This window comes from Malaclemys terrapin, chromosome 10 (assembly GCF_027887155.1).
Source record: "Malaclemys terrapin pileata isolate rMalTer1 chromosome 10, rMalTer1.hap1, whole genome shotgun sequence".
NCBI lineage: Eukaryota > Metazoa > Chordata > Testudines > Emydidae > Malaclemys > Malaclemys terrapin.
The window spans coordinates 543,058-561,538 of NC_071514.1; the positions used below are offsets into that span (position 1 = coordinate 543,058).

Consider the following 18,481-nt stretch of genomic DNA (forward strand, 5'->3'; position numbering starts at 1 on the left):
AAAATCGATCTCTCGGGGATCGATTTATCGTGTCTCATCGGGACGCGATAATCAATCCCCGAATCGACGTGCGTACTCCACCAGCCCAGGTAGGAGTAAGCGCCGTTGACGGGGGAGCCGCAGCAGTTGATTTGCCGCCGTCCTCACAGCAGGGTAAGTAAGTTGAATTCAGCTACGCTATTCGCATAGCTGAATTTGTGTATCTGAAATCGATCTCCCCCCGTAGTGTACATGTAGCCTAAAACTCAGAGAACAGGGACTTGAACTAGTGCTGCTGCTAGGAGGACTTTGGCCATGCTTCAAAGGTGACCTGCAAAGATGTTTAAGAAAATCGGTTTGCCCCTACTTTGCCGCTTTCTGGTGTATAATGGCAACCTGAAAGGTCTGAAGCTTGTGACTTTTTTTTAACCTTAGGAACATCAGGAATATCAAGTCTGGTCTACCCTGCTTTTGCTGGATAACTTTCTTGGAGCTTAAATGAGAACTCTTCCACCTAAATTAAAGATTCAAAAATCTGCCTCTTTAACAAAGACATCCTTTCTCCTAAACATTCTAGGGTACGTTTACACGGAGATACAAACCCACAGCACCAAGTCTCAGTGCCCAGTCCGCTGACTGGCTCACAGGGCTCAGGCTGCAGGGGTGAAAACTGCCGTGTAAACGTTTGGGCTCGGGCTGGAGCCCAGGCTCTAAGACCCTCCCCTCTCATGGGGTCTCAGTCCAGGCTCCAGCCCAAGCCTGAACGTCTACACTGCAATTTTATAGCTCCCCAGCCTGAGGCCCACGAGTCCAAGTCAGCTGACCTAGGCTAGCTGCAGGCCTTTGATCTCAGTGTAGACATAGCCTTAGACTTTGGAGCTCAGTGACCTGCTAAACAAAACCCAGAATTTTAAAGTGTGGTGAAAAATCCCTTTCCCTCTCAATTGCTCAGGTTTCACTTTCTTGCAATACTGTATTTGCACTAGTTGTACAGTGGCCATAGAGCCTTCCAAGGAGACAAGAACTGAATTCATAATGTTAAAGAACAAAAAAAAGCAGAATTTTCTTTTGACAAAACCTGGCAGGACTTCTTCATACAACATAAATAAAAGCAACAAAGTGCACATGCTCATTTACTTTCCCTTTGGACTGCCAGACTTGTAGATATAGTAAATATTCCAGGCCTGCAGAGACAGAAGCAGGTGCTGGAATTGTCGCCTTCTGTATTGTCCAGAGTGAACATCTCCAGCACCTTGCTGCACGAAGCTGTTTTATGGATAGTTTGCAATCTCCCACAAAAATGTGCTATCCTTCTAAACCATCATCATCTGCATCTGTCAAGGTTCCGCTTTGCAGGCAGTCAGCAGCAGAGATTTGGGCTCTGGATAGAGAATTTGACTCTGTTTCTGCAACAGGAGTTCTGGAAACATTAGCAAGCTGTGATCAACAAAATCCAAATTCTGGCCTGACAGGACAGCACGGTCATGGCTTTCTTAACCTTGCACCAAATGTTTGGCTTTACTAGGCAGCATGACAAAGTGCCAACACAATCTGACTTCAGTGCCCAGACCACAGATACTTAACAGTGGGAATCTGTGCTAAAAATACTTGCAAACAGTGCCCAGAAGTTTTTTCCACCAGCTTCAACTGGCACTCTAGCTATGAAAAGCTAACCAGATCAGTGAAGGGTGCTATGAGCCGTCACCATTGAACAGACAGTGGTTGGTGAGTGATCTCCATTCCCTTGATGAGGCCAAAAATCTTAACATGAGGAAGAAGGGATTATAGACAACAATCCATCTATGGGAAGAGCCTGGCAAATTAATAAATTAACCCAGCTGTGATACCCGTTTCAGTTCTATACAGAACCCACGTACATCCACATCTCAGATTTTGGCCAGTAACTTTCCCTCCCTCTGCTAAGGATCAAATAGCGCACCGTGAAATACGCTGCCATGGGAACAGAAACCTGCTCTGCAATTATGCATCTGTTACAAAAGGTAATGTGTGCACTTTCAGCAGTAAGGACCTTGGCTGCGTGAGGGGCTGAGGAATGAAGGAGATAGAGAACTGTACAGGAAACTTATTGTATGCTGTAACATTACATAAGAGGACATAATACATACACAGACATACATGGAACTTGAGCCAGATGTACATGTGGAGGGATGGACAGACGCACAGAGAAAGAGAGAGGTACAGGTGGACAGGTCGAGTACAGGCTCGTACCTAGGCCACTTTGCTTCATTTCGGCAGATTGTCTGGAGTAGGAGGAGAAGAGGCGATACCCTCCAGTTTTGGAAGAGGACTCGGACAGCACCTGTAGAAACAAGAGGAATGCTGACTGCACCATTAAGGATTCCTGGCTGCTCTACCCACCACCCTCAAAGGACTTCGCAAATGTTAGTAAGAGGTGGAGAGGATGTGTCTCATTTTAAAGACTGAGGGGAAGGGACAATTTCACAGGCACAAAGAGCCAATCTGTGCCTGATTCTCACTGGCAGTCACAGGGAGTTAAGTGTTGACCTGCCTTTTGCACCTTTAGAAGGTTCCCCCTAAGGAACCTGGCACAAAGCTGAGAATAGAACTCAAGGAGTCCCGACTCCCATGCTCCAGCTCTGATCACCAGAGCATTTCTCCTCTAGGGCACGCACACAACCCATGTCAGCACCACCAAGTGCAGTTGTTTCCACATAACAGCAGCCATAGTGGGGTCAGACCAAGGGTCCATCCAGCCCAGTATTCTGTCTCTGACAGTGGCCGTGGTAGCAGATGACAGAACAAAACAGGGAAATTTCAAGTGATCCATCCCGTCATCCAGTCCCAGCTTCTGGCAGCTGGAGGTTTAGGGACACTCGGAGTATGGGATTATGTCCCTGACTATCTTGGCTTAGAGCCACTGATGGACCTATCCTCCATGACCTTCTCCAATTCTTTCTTGAACCCAGTTATAGTTTTGGCCTTCACAACATCCCCTGGCAACGAATTTCACAGATCAACTGTGTGTTGTGTGAAGAAGTAGTTCATTTTGTTTACTCTGCGGCCTATTAAGAAACTGGGTTCATCTGATGAAATTGCTTTATAACAATATAACATATATAACTCTTCCCAATTCACTTTCTCTGCGCCATTCATGATTTTATAGACCTCTATCATATTCCCCCCACCCTTAGTCGTCTCTTTTCTAAACTGAACAGTCCCAGATTTTTTAAATCTTTCCTCACATGGAAACTGTTCCATACTCAATCATTTTTGTTGCTCTTCTCTGTATCTTTTCCATTTCTAACATATATTTTCGGAGATAGGGCAATCAGAACTGCATGTAGTATTCAAGATGTGGGCATACCATGGATTTATATAGTGCCACTATGATATTTTCTGTTTTATTATACATTTCTTTCCTAATGGCTCCCAACATTGTTAGCTTTGACTGCCACTGCACACTAAACAGATGTTTTCAGAGAAACTATACACAATGATTCCAAGATCTCTTTCTTGAGTGGTAACAGATAATTTAGACCCCATTGTTTTGTATGTATAGTTGGAATTATGTTTTCTAATGTGCATTACTTTGCATTTACCAACATTGAATTTCATCTGCCATTTTTTTGCCCAATCATCCAGTTTAGGGAGATCCCTTTACAGCTCTTCACAATCAGCTTTGGACTTAACTATCTTGAGTAATTTTCTATCACCTGCAAATATTGCCACCTCACTGCTCCTCTCCTTTTCTAGATAATTTATGACTATGTTGAGCAACACTGGTTCCACTACAGATCCTTAGGGGACCCTGCTATTTACCTCTCTCCACTGTGAAAACTGACCATTTATTCCTACCTTTTGTTTCCTATCTTTTAACCAGTTACTGATCCAGGAGAAGACCTTCCCTCTTATCCCTTGACTGCTTACTTTGCCTAAGAGCCTTTGGTGAGGGACCTTGTCAAGGCTTTCTGAAAGTCCAAGTACACTAGATCCATTGGATCACCCTAGGATACTCCCCAGACCATGGTTAATTTATTGTGTGCCAATCACCAAAAAGGGACCTGGGATTTCCTGGCTGACAATAATAAGGAAGGCCCAAGACAGCCGAAGATCCCTCAGCCCAAAACATCCCTTCCCCAACCTCCAAGAAAACAGCTAGAATCAAGGGAGTGAATAGTCCCAGAAAGGAGGAGAGACAGTGCTGAAAGCAACTCGAAGGGGATTTGGATACCTGTGAGCTAAGGCCCCACCACTGAGACAGCCTATCCAGACTGAGCCTGAGGACAGGGAGTAAGGCCAGCCCAGCTCAGTTCAATTGCCTTGGCAGGACAGTGGATAGACAGTCCTATAAGTATATCGGCCCTATGGCAGATTAAGAACTTTATAATAAACCTCCACTGCCCAACGCAAATCACAGACGGCAGGCACCACCCCTTCCCATGAGCCTACAGGAGGCAGATAAACTGGAAAGTGCCATATGGCCTAACTTCATGAGACAAGTGCAGAGTCCTGCACTTAGGACGGAAGAATCCCAGGCACTGATACAGACTAGGGACCGAGTGGCTAGGCAGCAGTTCTGCAGAAAAGGACCTAGGGAGCATATGGCTCTGTGCGCTGCCTCTCTCTGCAAGCACCGCCCCCGCAGCTCTCGCAGCCAATGGGAGGTGCAGGAGCAGTGCTTGAAGGCAGGAGCAGCGCACGGAGAGAGACCCCGGCCCCCGCCCCCATGGCTGTGGGGCCACGCTGGCTGCTTCTGGGAGCAGCGTGGGGTCGGGGTAGGCAGGGAGTCTGCCTTAGCGGCAGCCACACTGCATCACCAAAGACCGCAATCAACTGGGAGATCCTCTAGGATCGACCACTCGATCATGATCAACCGGTTGGTGACCACAGCCCTAACTCCTTTCATGGCAGTAACTCAGATCCTGGTGCACTGTTAAAAGGGTAGTCCCAGAAAAATGCAGCTTTTCTGCAATGATAAAACTGAGATCCCCAGTCTGGGCAAGAGAACTAGATCAGAGCAACTGAAACTACACCCGCCCCATTACCTCCATGGATCCAGTTTTCCGGTTGCGGATCAAGGGCGATCTCCGCTGAACGCAGATTGGCTCAGAGGGCTGGGATGATCTTTCTTGTGCTTGGTCTGTCTCATCAGTGCTCTTCACTTTGGAGAGATCCTCCATGCTGCCCTGGTTTGGCTTCTTATCATCATTCTGCATGAAGGAAACACAACTAGCAATGCAGGCCCAGGTGGGATTTATTGAGAGGAAAAACAGGCCCAGCAGAATTCTAGTCAGACACTTGTAATCACACTTTGTTTTGTACATCTCCCCACACGCAGCCTTGAAACTTGAGACAGACACAAAGTACCCAATCAGCCAGGAAACTCAATCCCACAAATGACCCTCAACTGCCAGATAAGCTACTGCAAGAGCAGGCCTGAGACACGGCCACTGCTGGCCGACAGAAGCACTGCAGCATGCAGTGGAGCTACTAGGTATGTGTTTATCAGAGTGTGAATAAGGATTCTGGGTCAGACTGCGCCTGGCCCTGCTGTGAGCACACCAGAGCCTGCTCCGCCAGTATCATAAGGGCTCTCCTGAGCACACTTGGGTCCCAGCTCCTTTTCTAAGGATGGGGGAGAGGTGGGCCTGTGGCTTCACCTCTCTTTCATTAGCACGCTGCTTTCCCCTCAGGAGCAGTGCAGTTGGTGTGCTCCACCCCATCTCCCACAAGGCCTGTGCCTCAGTGACACAGGCAGACCCTTCAAACAGGGCACAGTGACTGCAGACTCACTTCTGCTGATGCAGGCCGAAAGCCAAACCCTGTAGGGGCACTTCCATCTTCCTCACATCCCTTCACACCTGGGCTGAAATGCAGCTCCACGTGAAAACGCTCCTCTGAAGATGGGTCCTGAGAACACAAAAATCAGCCCCACCTTCATCTGTGGTACTGGCCCTCAGCCCTTTCTCTGCCATGCCAAAACAGCACACACCCCAATCACACCGCTTAGGCGGAAATGCAGAAGCAATGAGACAAGCATAGACACGCTAACTTGGGCTTTATGTCTCACCCAGCAGCAGAGCTCAGTATTATGTTTATCACAGTAGCTTCCGGAGGACCCAATCCGGACTGGGCTATGCAAACATACCCAGAGACACAGTACCTGCTCTTCCTTCAAAACTGACCACACACTGGGGAGGGTGAGTCTTACACCTTCCTTGACTTTGGCTTTATAGATTATGACTTCAAGGACAACACAGGCCAGGGACTCTCACCCAGGATGTCTCCTGGCTGGGCTACAGCACATCTTTGAGAAAGACACACCCAGTCTTGATTTGAAGACCCCCTGTGAAGGAGAATCCACTATATCCCTGGGCAAGTTGTTCCCAGGGTTAATTACCCTGACTGTTATAAACTAGAGTATAAGGTGGGAAGTTTTATTTGTCTACTTTCAGCTTTCCAGCCATTGACTCTTTTTTCCACATAGTGGACAGAGATATTTATTGAATACTTCTGTCTTTTCTGCATCATTATTGGCAATTTTATCATCTCTATCTATTCCAGACTTACACCATTGCTAGGATTTTTTTCCTGGATATTTAAAAAATTCTGTTATTGTCCTCTTAATCCTACTGGCTATAGATTTTTGGCATTGATTCCTTTGGCATCCCATATCAATTGTCTGCATTTCATGACTAAAAACATAAGAACTTAAGAATGGCCATACTGGGTCAGACCAAAGATCCATCTAGCCCAGTATCCTGTCTTCCGACAGTGGCCAGTGCCAGGTGCCCCAGAGGGAATGAACAGAACAGGTAATCATCAAGTGATCCATCCCCTGTCACCCATTCCCAGCTTCTGGCAAACAGACGCTAGGGACACCATCCCTGTCCATCCTGGCTAATAGCCACTGATGGACCTATCCTCCATGAACTTATCTAGTTCTTTTTTTTACCCTGTTATTGTCTTGGCCTTCACAACATCCTTAGGCAAAGAGTTCCACAGGTTGACTGTGCATTGTGCGAAAAAAATGCTTCCTTTTGTTTTAAATCTGCTGCCTATTAATTTAATTTGGTGACCCTTAGTTCTTGTGTTATGAGAAGGCATAAATAACACTTCCTTATTTATTTTCTCCACATCATTCACAATTTTATATTCCTCTATAATACCCACCCTTAACTTTCCCCCAGTCTTATTAATATCTCCTCATATGGAAGCCATTCCATACCCCCAATCATTTTTGTTGCCCTTTTCCAATTCCAATATTCTTTTTTGAGAAGGGGCGACCACATCTGCATGCAGTATTCAAGATGTGGGTGTGCCATGGATTTTTATAGCGACAACATGTCTTATTATCTATCCCTTTCTTAATGACTGCTAATTTAATAGATTTTTAAGGCCAGAAGGGACCATTATGATCACCTGTCTGACCTTCTGCACAATGCAAGCCATAGAATTTCATCCAGTGATTCCTGCCTCAAACCCATCATTTAAGTCATTGCTATCAACCTCCATTTTTCCATTTGTGCGTGCAATTCTATAGTGCTCTTTTCTCTTCCCTTTTTAATCAGGCTAGTTTTTCTGTGATTGGGGAATTTTGATTTTTTGGGCATTTACTAAAAGAATTTTTAAACAACTTCTAATTATCATTCATGTTGTCTGAAGTTTGGGGAAATTGGCCCTTTCAAAGTGCCAAGTAAATATATTACTGGTTAGGATAATATTCTGTTTACAGATAACACATATAATTAGGTTGTGCTCACTTACACCTAGGCAACCACTACTGTTTAGCTCAGTGATTAATGTATCTCTATCAACAAGTTAACACAATATTAGCCACAAATGCCATAGCTGGACTATTCTCCTCGAGGAGAGCTCGGCCCTTAGATTCCAATAACCAGAGGGCCACACTCACTCCCCTTAAATCAAGCGTGGGTTAACAAGCAGTAGCTGCCACAATGAGTCAGAGGGCTCAGTTAACCTTTCCCTAAAGAGTTCCAACACTGATAACACAGTGGGTCAGTAGAAGAGCACAGCCAACCTATTACAACAGGTCTGACTCCAAGTGCTCTGCCCCAACCACTTACAGACCATGCGGTCTCTTCTAACAATACACTTGGAGAAGAGGGGGGTATTGTCTCTTTTTCCCCAGTGGCCAAAGACCACCACTACTAAAAGACTGTTATGTCTGGCCTCCAGCACCTCTGGGATGATCCCAGCCAAAGGGAGCTGATAGAGGGGACTGAGCATAGATTCAACTAGTCATAGATTAACGCTGTGACTGGAAGGGGATGCTCAGCAGCAGGCTATTTTTAAATACCAATTCGAAATCCCCTTAACTAAGTGAACAGTTTCAGAGTAACAGCCGTGTTAGTCTGTATCCGCAAAAAGAAGTGGGCTGTAGTCCACGAAAGCTTATGCTCTAATAAATTTGTTAGTCTCTAAGGTGCCACAAGTACTCCTGTTCTTCTTAACTAAGTGAAGGATTCTGGTCTATAGATTCTTGGCTAACCGGGAACTCTTGGCCCTAGAAACTTGTGTTCTGGGAGGCTCTTCAGCCCAGGAGACTTCCAATCTCACATTTCAGAAAGAAAATGTGCAATCAGTTTTGGGCTCTCACTGCCTGGTATGACAGGAGGCCCACCAATGCCAGTGCCTTGCCACCTGGGAATAGTCAGGGAGTGCTGGATCCTGGTGGCCACTGTCTCACATCACAGGAGGAAAGATTTGACTCTAGTTCTAGATCCCTCACCTTGTTGTTGTCCTCGTAGAGCATGATAACAATCTGGGTCATGTAGTTCAGTTCTGAGATAGCACTCAAATAGTCCATGGCTCTCTTCCACTGCTGGTCCTTGGACTCCTGATACATACACACAAACAGTCGCATGGGATAAGCAATGGCAGACAACTTGCAGCACTACGTGAAATGGGTCTGAGCGGGTTTCCTCTACACAATGTAACATCCCTGTCAGCACAGAAACAATTCGCTCAGCTAATCTGCAGACAGAACTGAACACTGAGGGAGAGGAGTTTACAGAATGAAATGATGGCAGGAAGGGACACTCCAACTACAGCTACAGCCCATGTTCAGATTTTAGCACATCCAGCAGCAGGCTACCCTCTAATGTCATGCTGAGATATGGAATATAACCAATAACAATTTCCCTAACATGCTGGTTCTCAAATGGTGGTCTGCAGAATAAAATATTTGCGAGAAGCAGTGAGAAAATGGATGGGGGAGAACGGAAAGGAAGGAGGGTTGCTCTTACAAAAGGGTCTGATGAATGGAAAAACTGGAGAACAATTTGGACATGCCATTTGAGAGATGGGAAAGGCAGCACTTCCTGCAGCATAGTGTCCCCCGGCCTCTCACCAGGGCACAGCCATACCCCCAAGGTAGCATGCCCTGCAGCACAGTATCCCCTGACACTACAGGGGATAGGGAGTGTAAGAAAAACACCCTCGACATTGACCAGGAAGTTAGACAAAGTCATATATGGCTACTTTCCTCGGATACAGAGAGCTGCCACAGGCACACGAACCTGAACCTGCTAAACAAGCCCTAACTCCTACAAACCTTCTGGGAATAGCACGATAGGAGACAAAAGCGAACCAAAGAACACGATTAGTTTGAGAGACAGTGCATTTCTTAGCCCTTCTAATACCCACAGGGAGGGAGGGAGGGAGTGTAGAGCCAACCCAATCAACCATTGAGGCTCGGGGAAAGATTTCTCCAATTCAAGCTCTGCAGCGATGTGAAATTCTAGGCTCTACCCTTATCAAAGGAGAGACAAGGCTCAGTCTCCAAATGCCTGGTCCTTCCATTTCCTTCTCACTGAAGAGACCCATCTAGCCCAGTCCCCTGCACTAAGGACTAAGTATCATCTAGACCATCCCTAACCTGTTCTTACAAATCTCCAATGATGGAGATTCCACCATCTCCCTAGGCAATTTTTCCTAATGTCCAACCTAACCCTCCCTTGCTGCAATTTAAGCCCATTGCTTCTTGTCCTTTCTTCAGTGGTTAAGTAGAACAATTTTTCTCCCTCCTCCTTGTAACAACCTTTTATATACTTGAAAACTCATGTTTCCCCTTAGTCTTCTCTTCTCCAGAAGAAACAACCCCAATTTTTTTCAATCTTCCCTCAGAGGTTATGTTTTCTAGACCTTCCATCATTTTTGTTGCTCTTCTCTGGACTCTCTCCAATTTGTCTACATCCTTCCTGAAATGTGGCACCCAGAACTAGACACAATACTCCAGTTGAGGCCTAATCAGTGTGGAGTAGAGCGGAAGAATGACTTCTTGTGTCTTGCTTACAACACTCCTGCTAATACATCCCAGAATGTTTGGTTTTTTTGCAACAGCGTTACACTGTTGACTCATATTTAGCTTGTAATCCACTGACTCCCAGATCCCTTTCTGCAGGACTCCTTCCTAGGCAGTCATTTCCCATTGTACTGATTGTTCCTTCTTAAGTGCAGTAGTTTGCATTTGTCTTTATTGAATTTCGTCCCATTTACTTCAGGCCCTTTCTCCAGTTTGTCCAGATCATTTCGAATTTTAATCCTATCCTCCAAAGCATTTGCAACCCCTCCCAGCTCAGTAGCATCTGCAAACTTTATAAGTGCACTCTCTATGCCATTACCTAAATCATTGATGAAGATACTGAACAGAACTGGCCCAAGAACTGATCCCTGCGGGACCCCACTCATTATGCCCTTCTAGATTGATTGTGAACCACCGATAACTACTCTCTGGGAACAGCTTTCCAACCAGTTATGCATGCACCTTAGAGTAGCTGTAATTTCAGCTCACTTACTTCAGGGGAACATTTAGTTCCAAGTCAATGACTCAAAGAAAGTCTCTAGAGTGGAGCTTGGCCCTGCTCAAGAGGAATCAGCTTCCCTTCCCTTCCCAGAGCAGGGTGAGGAAAGGAGAGTAGCAGATGCAAACTCTCCCACTTGGACCCTCTCTGTCACCCTTACTCACACTCAGGCTGGGTCTACACTACCCGCCTGAATCGACAGGTAGAAATCGACCTCTCGGGGATCGATTTATCGCGTCCCGTTGATCCCCGAATCGACGCTCTTACTCCATCAGCGGAGGTGGGAGTAGGGGCCGTCGACGGGAAGCTGCGGAGGTCGATTTTGCCGCCGTCCCTACAGCGGTGTAAGTCGGCTGCGATATGTCGAATTCAGCTACGCTATTCGCGTAGCTGAATTTGCGTATCTTAAATCGACCCCCCCCCCCGTAGTGTAGATGTAGCCTCAGTAACACCTTATTACTCCATGAGCTATGCCACCGAAATCACACTCCCGCTGGGTTCCCACTAAAATCAGTGGGGCTGGTCTTGGAACAAGGTATTATTCAGCAAGAACATGGAGCGAGAATCAGACCCTTAGCAAAAACAACCCTCCACATGCCAAAGATGAAAATAAGCCACAACATGCAAACACAGCAGAGATACCGCTGGTCAGAAGCCAGTGTCATGAGTCATTGGTGGGGAGTTAGCTAGAAGGGGTAATTTGCAGCCGCACTGTTCATCCTAGACAGGGCTGATGAAGAAAGGGGGAGGTTTACCCTGTGGTACTGCTGGCACACTTACATCCAAGAGCCCCCCATAGCGGAAGATGCTGAGCAGGGAATGTACGTGGCTCTCGCTGGTAAAGTATAACCGTGTCCGGACATGGCGACCCGGGGACAGGACTCCTCTCGAGTACCTAAACCAAACCAATGCAGCTTAGTTCATATGGACTCTCTCAAACATGCATGCCTAACAGAGTGAAATCATTCTGCAGAGATAAATACACCCACGTTTCAGGGTAGCAGAGGTAGAGCGAGATGCGAGGAGCAAGTGGCCTGCTACACAGCATCCTAAGGAATAGGCCTGTAGGAATGGTGTAGTCCTCTCCCCAGCCAAACACTTGCTCCCCTCTGCACATTCTGATAAAGGCAGCAACACTCCCTCTCCCCGCACCGATGCACTACTGCCTTCGTTTAACATCACTGGTTGGTCCATCTAGGTCAACGTATGGCATGGCCTTCTCAGGGCACAGAGTGTCCCCCACCAGTGCCAACATGCAGCAAGGTCCTTACAAGGGGTGCAGCTTGTTGACAGACTCATCCTCGTGGGTTCTTTGCAGGTCCAACTGGATCTTCTTGATGAGAGGAAGACAGAAGCCAATAGCAATCTCCAGCTTCTCCTCCTTATTAATCCCATATTCCTGCAGTAGTAACAGAAAGAAAAGAACATAAGAACGGCCATACTGGATCAGACCAATGGTCCATCTAGCCCAGGATCCTCTCTTCAGACAGCAGCCAATGCCAGGAGCTTCAGAGGAAATGAACAGAACAGGTAATCATCAAGCAATCCATCCCCTGTCATCCAATCCCAGCATCTGGCAGTCAAGAGGCCTAGGGACATGCAGAGCATGGGGTTGCAGCCCTGACCATCTTGGTGGATAGCCACTGATGGACCTATCCTCCATGAACTTCTCTAATCTTTTTTAACCCAATTATACTTTTGGCCTTCACAGCATCCCCTGGCAACGAGTTCCACAGGTTGACTGTGCATTGTGTGACGACATACTTCCTTATGTTTATTTGAAATCTGCTGCCTATTAATTGCATTAAGTGACCCCTGCCTTCTTGTGTTATGTAAAGGGGTAAATAACACTTCCTTATTCACTTTTTCCACACCTTTCACGATTTTATAGACCTCTATAATACCCACCCTTAATTCTCTCTTTTCCAAGCTGAATAGTCCCAGTCTTGTTAATCTCTCCTTAGATGGAAGGTGTTCCATATCCTTAATCATATTTGTGGCCCCTTTCTGTACCTTTTCCAATATATCTTCTGAGATGGGCTGACCAGAACCACACACAGTATTCCAGGTATGGGCATACTATGGCTTTATATATTGGCATTATTGATATTTTTTTGTCATACCTATCCCTTTCCTAATGGTTCCTAACATTGTTAGCTTTTTTGACTGCCATTGCACATTGAGCAAATGGTTCAGAGAACCATCCACAATGACTCCAAGATCTCTTTCTTGAGTGGTAATAGCTCATTTAGACCAGGTCATTTTGTATGTATAGTTGGGATTATGTTTTCCAATGTACATTACTCCGTAATCATCAACATTGAATTTCATCTGCCATTTTCTTGCCACTCACCCAGTTTTGTGAGATCCCTTTGGAACTCTTCACAGACTGCTTTGGACTTATCTATCTTGGGTAATTTTGTATTATCTGCAAACTTTGCCACCTCACTGCTTACCCCTTTTTCAAGATCATTTATGATCATGTTGAACACCACCAGTCCCACTACAGACCCCTGGAGGACACCACTATTTACCTCTCTCCATTCTGAAAACGGACCATTTATTCCTACCCAGTGTTTTCTGTCTTTTAACCAGTTACTGATCCATGAGAGGACCTTCCCTCTCATCCCATCATAGTTTGTTCAAGAGCCTTTGGTGAGGGACGTTGTCAAAGGCGTTCTGAAAGTCCAACTATACTAGATCTACTGGATCGCTCTTGCCCACATGCTTCTTGACCCCCTCAAAGCATTCTAATAGATTGGGGAGGCATGATTTCCCTTTACAAAAGCAGTGTTAGTTCTGTTTGTTGGAAAAGAGTTATCAGACACATACATGAACATTGGTTGAAACTATGGTAAGTGACTGTCTGTAGTGTGTGTTTGTTTGTGTTTGAGGGTTACTTGCTGTGTGCTGAGCTTGTGTTTGTCAGTCTGTTTGTTTGTTTTGGTTGTTTGAAGGACCGTGTGCTGTGGCTGGCAGTTGGAAGCTGTGAGCTTCAAAGGAAGGTTTGAAAGCTAGAAGCCTCTGGTAAGTGGCTGAGCCTTAATCAGTGGGCGGGGCATTCATACAGGCCAGGGCTTTATAAAGCAGCGCACAAGCGACCAGGGGCTGCTAACAGGGAGTTTCGCAAGGGAGCAGGAAGGGGGCGAGGGTCCCTTGCCGGTTCCATCTGTTTTCTCTTGATTCCCCTTAATACCTATAAAGCAACTACATTCTAACTGTTTGCTTAAACAACCCTTTCAGCTGACAGGGGGCTGCAGACGGGAGTTTGACAGAGGGAGGCTTACGATGGTTAGGAAGACCCGCAACACCTGTGCCAGCACTGCTGCTGTCTCCTCCACCTGTGCCTGTAGCCAGACAGAGTGCCTAAGCATGGATGCCTCTACCCAGATCCTGGTGTGGTTTTGCAAAGACTGTAACTTGCAATTTCCACTTACTGATATCCAGGCTGGGGGGACCATCCAATGTGAAAGGTGCCTGCTGGTGGAATCTCTCAGGCAGCAGGTGGGAGAGCTACAGGAGGAGGTGGCTAGGTTGAGGAGCATCCGTATCCATGAGCAATTCCTCGACAGTGTCCATGTGGAGACAGCTGAGGTAGCTGTCCCAGTACACAGGACTGCTGATACACCACTGGTGGAGGAGGAGATGGCTCAGGGTGGACGCTGGCAGCTGGTTACTTCTGGCAGCAGGCAGTGCTCCACCCTTGCTCCGAACCCTCCTGCCGTGGTTATAGGTAACCGTTATGCTCTTCTTGATACAGGAAAGAAGGAATCACTCCCTACAGTAAAGGAGGAGAAGCCTCGTACCCCTAAGGCTGGAGAGTCTGCTGCCACCACTGCGAATAGGAAACGTAGGGTAGTGGTGGTCGGAGACTCTCTGCTGAGGGGGACGGAGGCGCCCATCTGTCGCCCTGACATTTCATCTCGGGAGGTATGCTGCCTGCCGGGGGCCCGTATCCGAGACGTTACGGAGGCATTGTCGAGGATTATCCGGCCCTCTGACTACTACCCCATGCTACTCATCCATGTGGGCACAAATGATACTGCACGGTGTGACACTGAGCAGATCAAGAGTGACTACAGGGCTCTGGGAGCACGGGTGAAGGAGTTTGGAGCACAGGTGGTATTCTCTTCAATTCTTCCTGTTAAAGGTAGGGGCCCGGGCAGAGACAGATGCATCATGGAGGTGAATGCCTGGCTGCGAAGATGGTGTCGCCAGGAGGGCTTTGGTTTCCTAGACCACGGGATGCTATTCGAGGAAGGACTGCTAGGCAGAGATGGCGTTCACCTTTCGAGGAGAGGGAAGACCCTATTCGGACACAGACTGGCTAACCTAGTGAGGAGGGCTTTAAACTAGGTTCGACGGGGACAGGTGAGCAAAGCCCACAGGTAAGTGGGGAACATGGAGACCGGGGAAATGAGTCGGAAACAAGAGGGAGTATGGGCTAAATTGGCAGAGAGAAAGGAGAGTCAGGAAAAAACTGGGAGGAAAGATCAAACCAGTATCTTAGATGCCTATATACAAATGCGAGAAGTATGGGGAATAAGCAGGAAGAACTGGAAGTGCTAATAAATAAATACAACTATGACATTGTTGGCATCACTGAAACTTGGTGGGATAATACACATGATTGGAATGTTGGTGTGGATGGGTACAGCTTGCTCAGGAAGGATAGACAGGGGAAAAAGGGAGGAGGTGTTGCCTTATATATTAAAAATGTACACACTTGGACTGAGGTAGAGATGGACATAGGAGACGGAAGTGTTGAGAGTCTCTGGGTTAGGCTTAAAGGGGCAAAAAACAAGGGAGATGTCATGCTAGGCGTCTACTACAGGCCACCTAACCAGGTGGAAGAGGTGGATGAGGCTTTTTTCAAGCAACTAACAAAATCATCCAAAGCCCAAGATTTGGTGGTGATGGGGGACTTCAACTATCCGGATATATGTTGGGAAAATAACACAGCGGGGAACAGACTATCCAACAAATTCTTGGACTGCATTGGAGACAACTTTTTATTTCAGAAGGTTGAAAAAGCTACTAGGGGGGAAGCTGTTCTAGACTTGATTTTAACAAATAGGGAGGAACTCGTTGAGAATGTGAAAGTAGAAGGCAGCCTGGGTGAAAGTGATCATGAAATCATAGACTTTGCAATTCTAAGGAAGGGTAGAAGGGAGAACAGCAAAATAGAGACAATGGATTTCAGGAAGGCAGATTTTGGGAAGCTCAGAGAGCTGATAGGTAAGGTCCCATGGGAATCAAGACTGAGGGGAAAAACAACTGAGGAGAGTTGGCAGTTTTTCAAAGGGACACTATTAAGGGCCCAAAAGCAAGCTATTCCGCTGGTTAGGAAAGATAGAAAATGTGGCAAAAGACCACCTTGGCTTAACCACGAGATCTTGCATGATCTAAAAAATAAAAAGGAGTCATATAAAAAATGGAAACTAGGACAGATTACAAAGGATGAATATAGGCAAACAACACAGGAATGCAGGGGCAAGATTAGAAAGGCAAAGGCACAAAATGAGCTCAAACTAGCTACGGGAATAAAAGGAAACAAGAAGACTTTTTATCAATACATTAGAAGCAAGAGGAAGACCAAAGACAGGGTAGGCCCACTGCTTAGTGAAGAGGGAGAAACAGTAACAGGAAACTTGGAAATGGCAGAGATGCTTAATGACTTCTTTGTTTCGGTCTTCACCGAGAAGTCTGAAGGAATGCCTAACATAGTGAATGCTAATGGGAAGGGGGTAGGTTTAGTGGATAAAATAAAAAAAGAACAAGTTAAACATCACTTAGAAAAGTTAGATGCCTGCAAGTCACCCGGGCCTGATGAAATGCATCCTAGAATACTCAAGGAGCTAATAGAGGAGGTATCTGAGCCTCTAGCTATTATCTTTGGAAAGTCATGGGAGACGGGAGAGATTCCAGAAGACTGGAAAAGGGCAAATATAGTGCCCATCTATAAAAAGGGAAATAAAAACAACCCAGGTAACTACAGACCAGTTAGTTTAACTTCTGTGCCAGGGAAGATAATGGAGCAAGTAATTAAGGAAATCGTCTGCCAACACTTGGAAGGTGGTAAGGTGATAGGGAATAGCCAGCATGGATTTGTGAAGAACAAATCATGTCAAACCAATCTGATAGCTTTCTTTGATAGGATAACGAGCCTTGTGGATAAGGGTGAAGCGGTGGATGTGGTATACCTAGACTTTAGTAAGGCATTTGATACGGTCTCGCATGATATTCTTATCGATAAACTAGGCAAATACAAATTAGATGGGGCTACTATAAGGTGGGTGCATAACTGGCTGGATAATCGTACTCAGAGAGTTGTTATTAATGGTTCCCAATCCTGCTGGAAAGGCGTAACGAGTGGGGTACCGCAGGGGTCTGTTTTGGGACCGGCTCTGTTCAATATCTTCATCAATGACTTAGATATTGGCATAGAAAGTACGCTTATTAAGTTTGCGGATGATACCAAACTGGGAGGGATTGCATCTACTTTGGAGGACAGGGTCATAATTCAAAATGATCTGGACAAATTGGAGAAATGGTCTGAGTTAAACAGGATGAAGTTTAACAAAGACAAATGCAAAGTGCTCCACTTAGGAAGGAAAAATCAATTTCACACATACAGAATGGGAAAAGACTGTCTAGGAAGGAGTACGGCAGAAAGGGATCTAGGGGTTATAGTGGACCACAAGCTAAATATGAGTCAACAGTGTGATGCTGTTGCAAAAAAAGCAAACATGATTCTGGGATGCATTAACAGGTGTGTTGTGAGCAAGACACGAGAAGTCATTCTTCCGCTCTACTCTGCTCTGGTTAGGCCTCAGCTGGAGTATTGTGTCCAGTTCTGGGCGCCGCATTTTAAAAAAGATGTGGAGAAACTGGAAAGGGTCCAAAGAAGAGCAACAAGAATGATTAAAGGTCTTGAGAACATGACCTATGAAGGAAGGCTGAAAGAATTGGGTTTGTTTAGTTTGGAAAAGAGAAGACTGAGAGGGGACATGATTGCAGTTTTCAGGTATATAAAAGGGTGTCATAAGGAGGAGGGAGAGAACTTGTTCACCTTAGCCTCTAAGGATAGAACCAGAAACAATGGGTTTAAACTGCAGCAAGGGAGGTCTAGGTTGGACATTAGGAAAGAGTTCCTAACTGTCAGGGTGGTTAAACACTGGAACAAATTGCCTAGGGAGGTTGTGGAATCTCCGTCTCTGGAGATATTTAAGAGTAGGTTAGATAAATGTCTATTAGGGATGGTCTAGGCAGTATTTGGTCCTGCCATGCGGGCAGGGGACTGGACTCGATGACCTCTCGAGGTCCCTTCCAGTCCTATAATCTATGAATCTATAGTAAAGAACAATGTGCCTGATACTCAAGTTAAGCTTACCAGCCTGTAATTGCCAGGATCCATTTTTTAAAAATTGGCATCCTATTAGCTATCCTCCAGTCAGCTGGCACAGAAGTGGATTTAAGTGATAGGGTACATACCACAATTAGTAGTTCTACAATTAAATATTTGGGTTCCTTGAGAACTTTTGGGTGAATACCATCTGGTGCTGGTGACTTATTACTGTTTAATTTACCAATTTGTTCCAAATCCTCCTCTGTTGACATGTCAATCTGGAACATTTCCTCAGATTTGTAACCTAAAAAGAATGGCTCAAGAGTGGAATCTCCCTTACATCCTG

At 46.0% G+C, this 18,481-nt stretch overlaps 1 protein-coding gene across 6 annotated transcripts in view; it reads right to left on the minus strand.

Moving 5' to 3' along the window:
- Window positions 1-18,481, minus strand: part of PPIP5K1 (diphosphoinositol pentakisphosphate kinase 1) — a 122,462-nt gene that overhangs the window by 52,425 nt on the left and 51,556 nt on the right. For all 6 annotated transcript variants that reach the window (XM_054042277.1, XM_054042276.1, XM_054042275.1 and 3 more), the window contains 6 exons: window positions 12,059-12,186; window positions 11,568-11,682; window positions 8,714-8,821; window positions 5,755-5,871; window positions 5,007-5,171; window positions 2,209-2,299 (listed from right to left, as the gene is read on the minus strand). In XM_054042277.1, coding sequence (XP_053898252.1) covers window positions 2,209-2,299; window positions 5,007-5,171; window positions 5,755-5,871; window positions 8,714-8,821; window positions 11,568-11,682; window positions 12,059-12,186 — 724 coding nt within the window. The remainder of the gene's footprint in view (window positions 1-2,208; window positions 2,300-5,006; window positions 5,172-5,754; window positions 5,872-8,713; window positions 8,822-11,567; window positions 11,683-12,058; window positions 12,187-18,481) is intronic.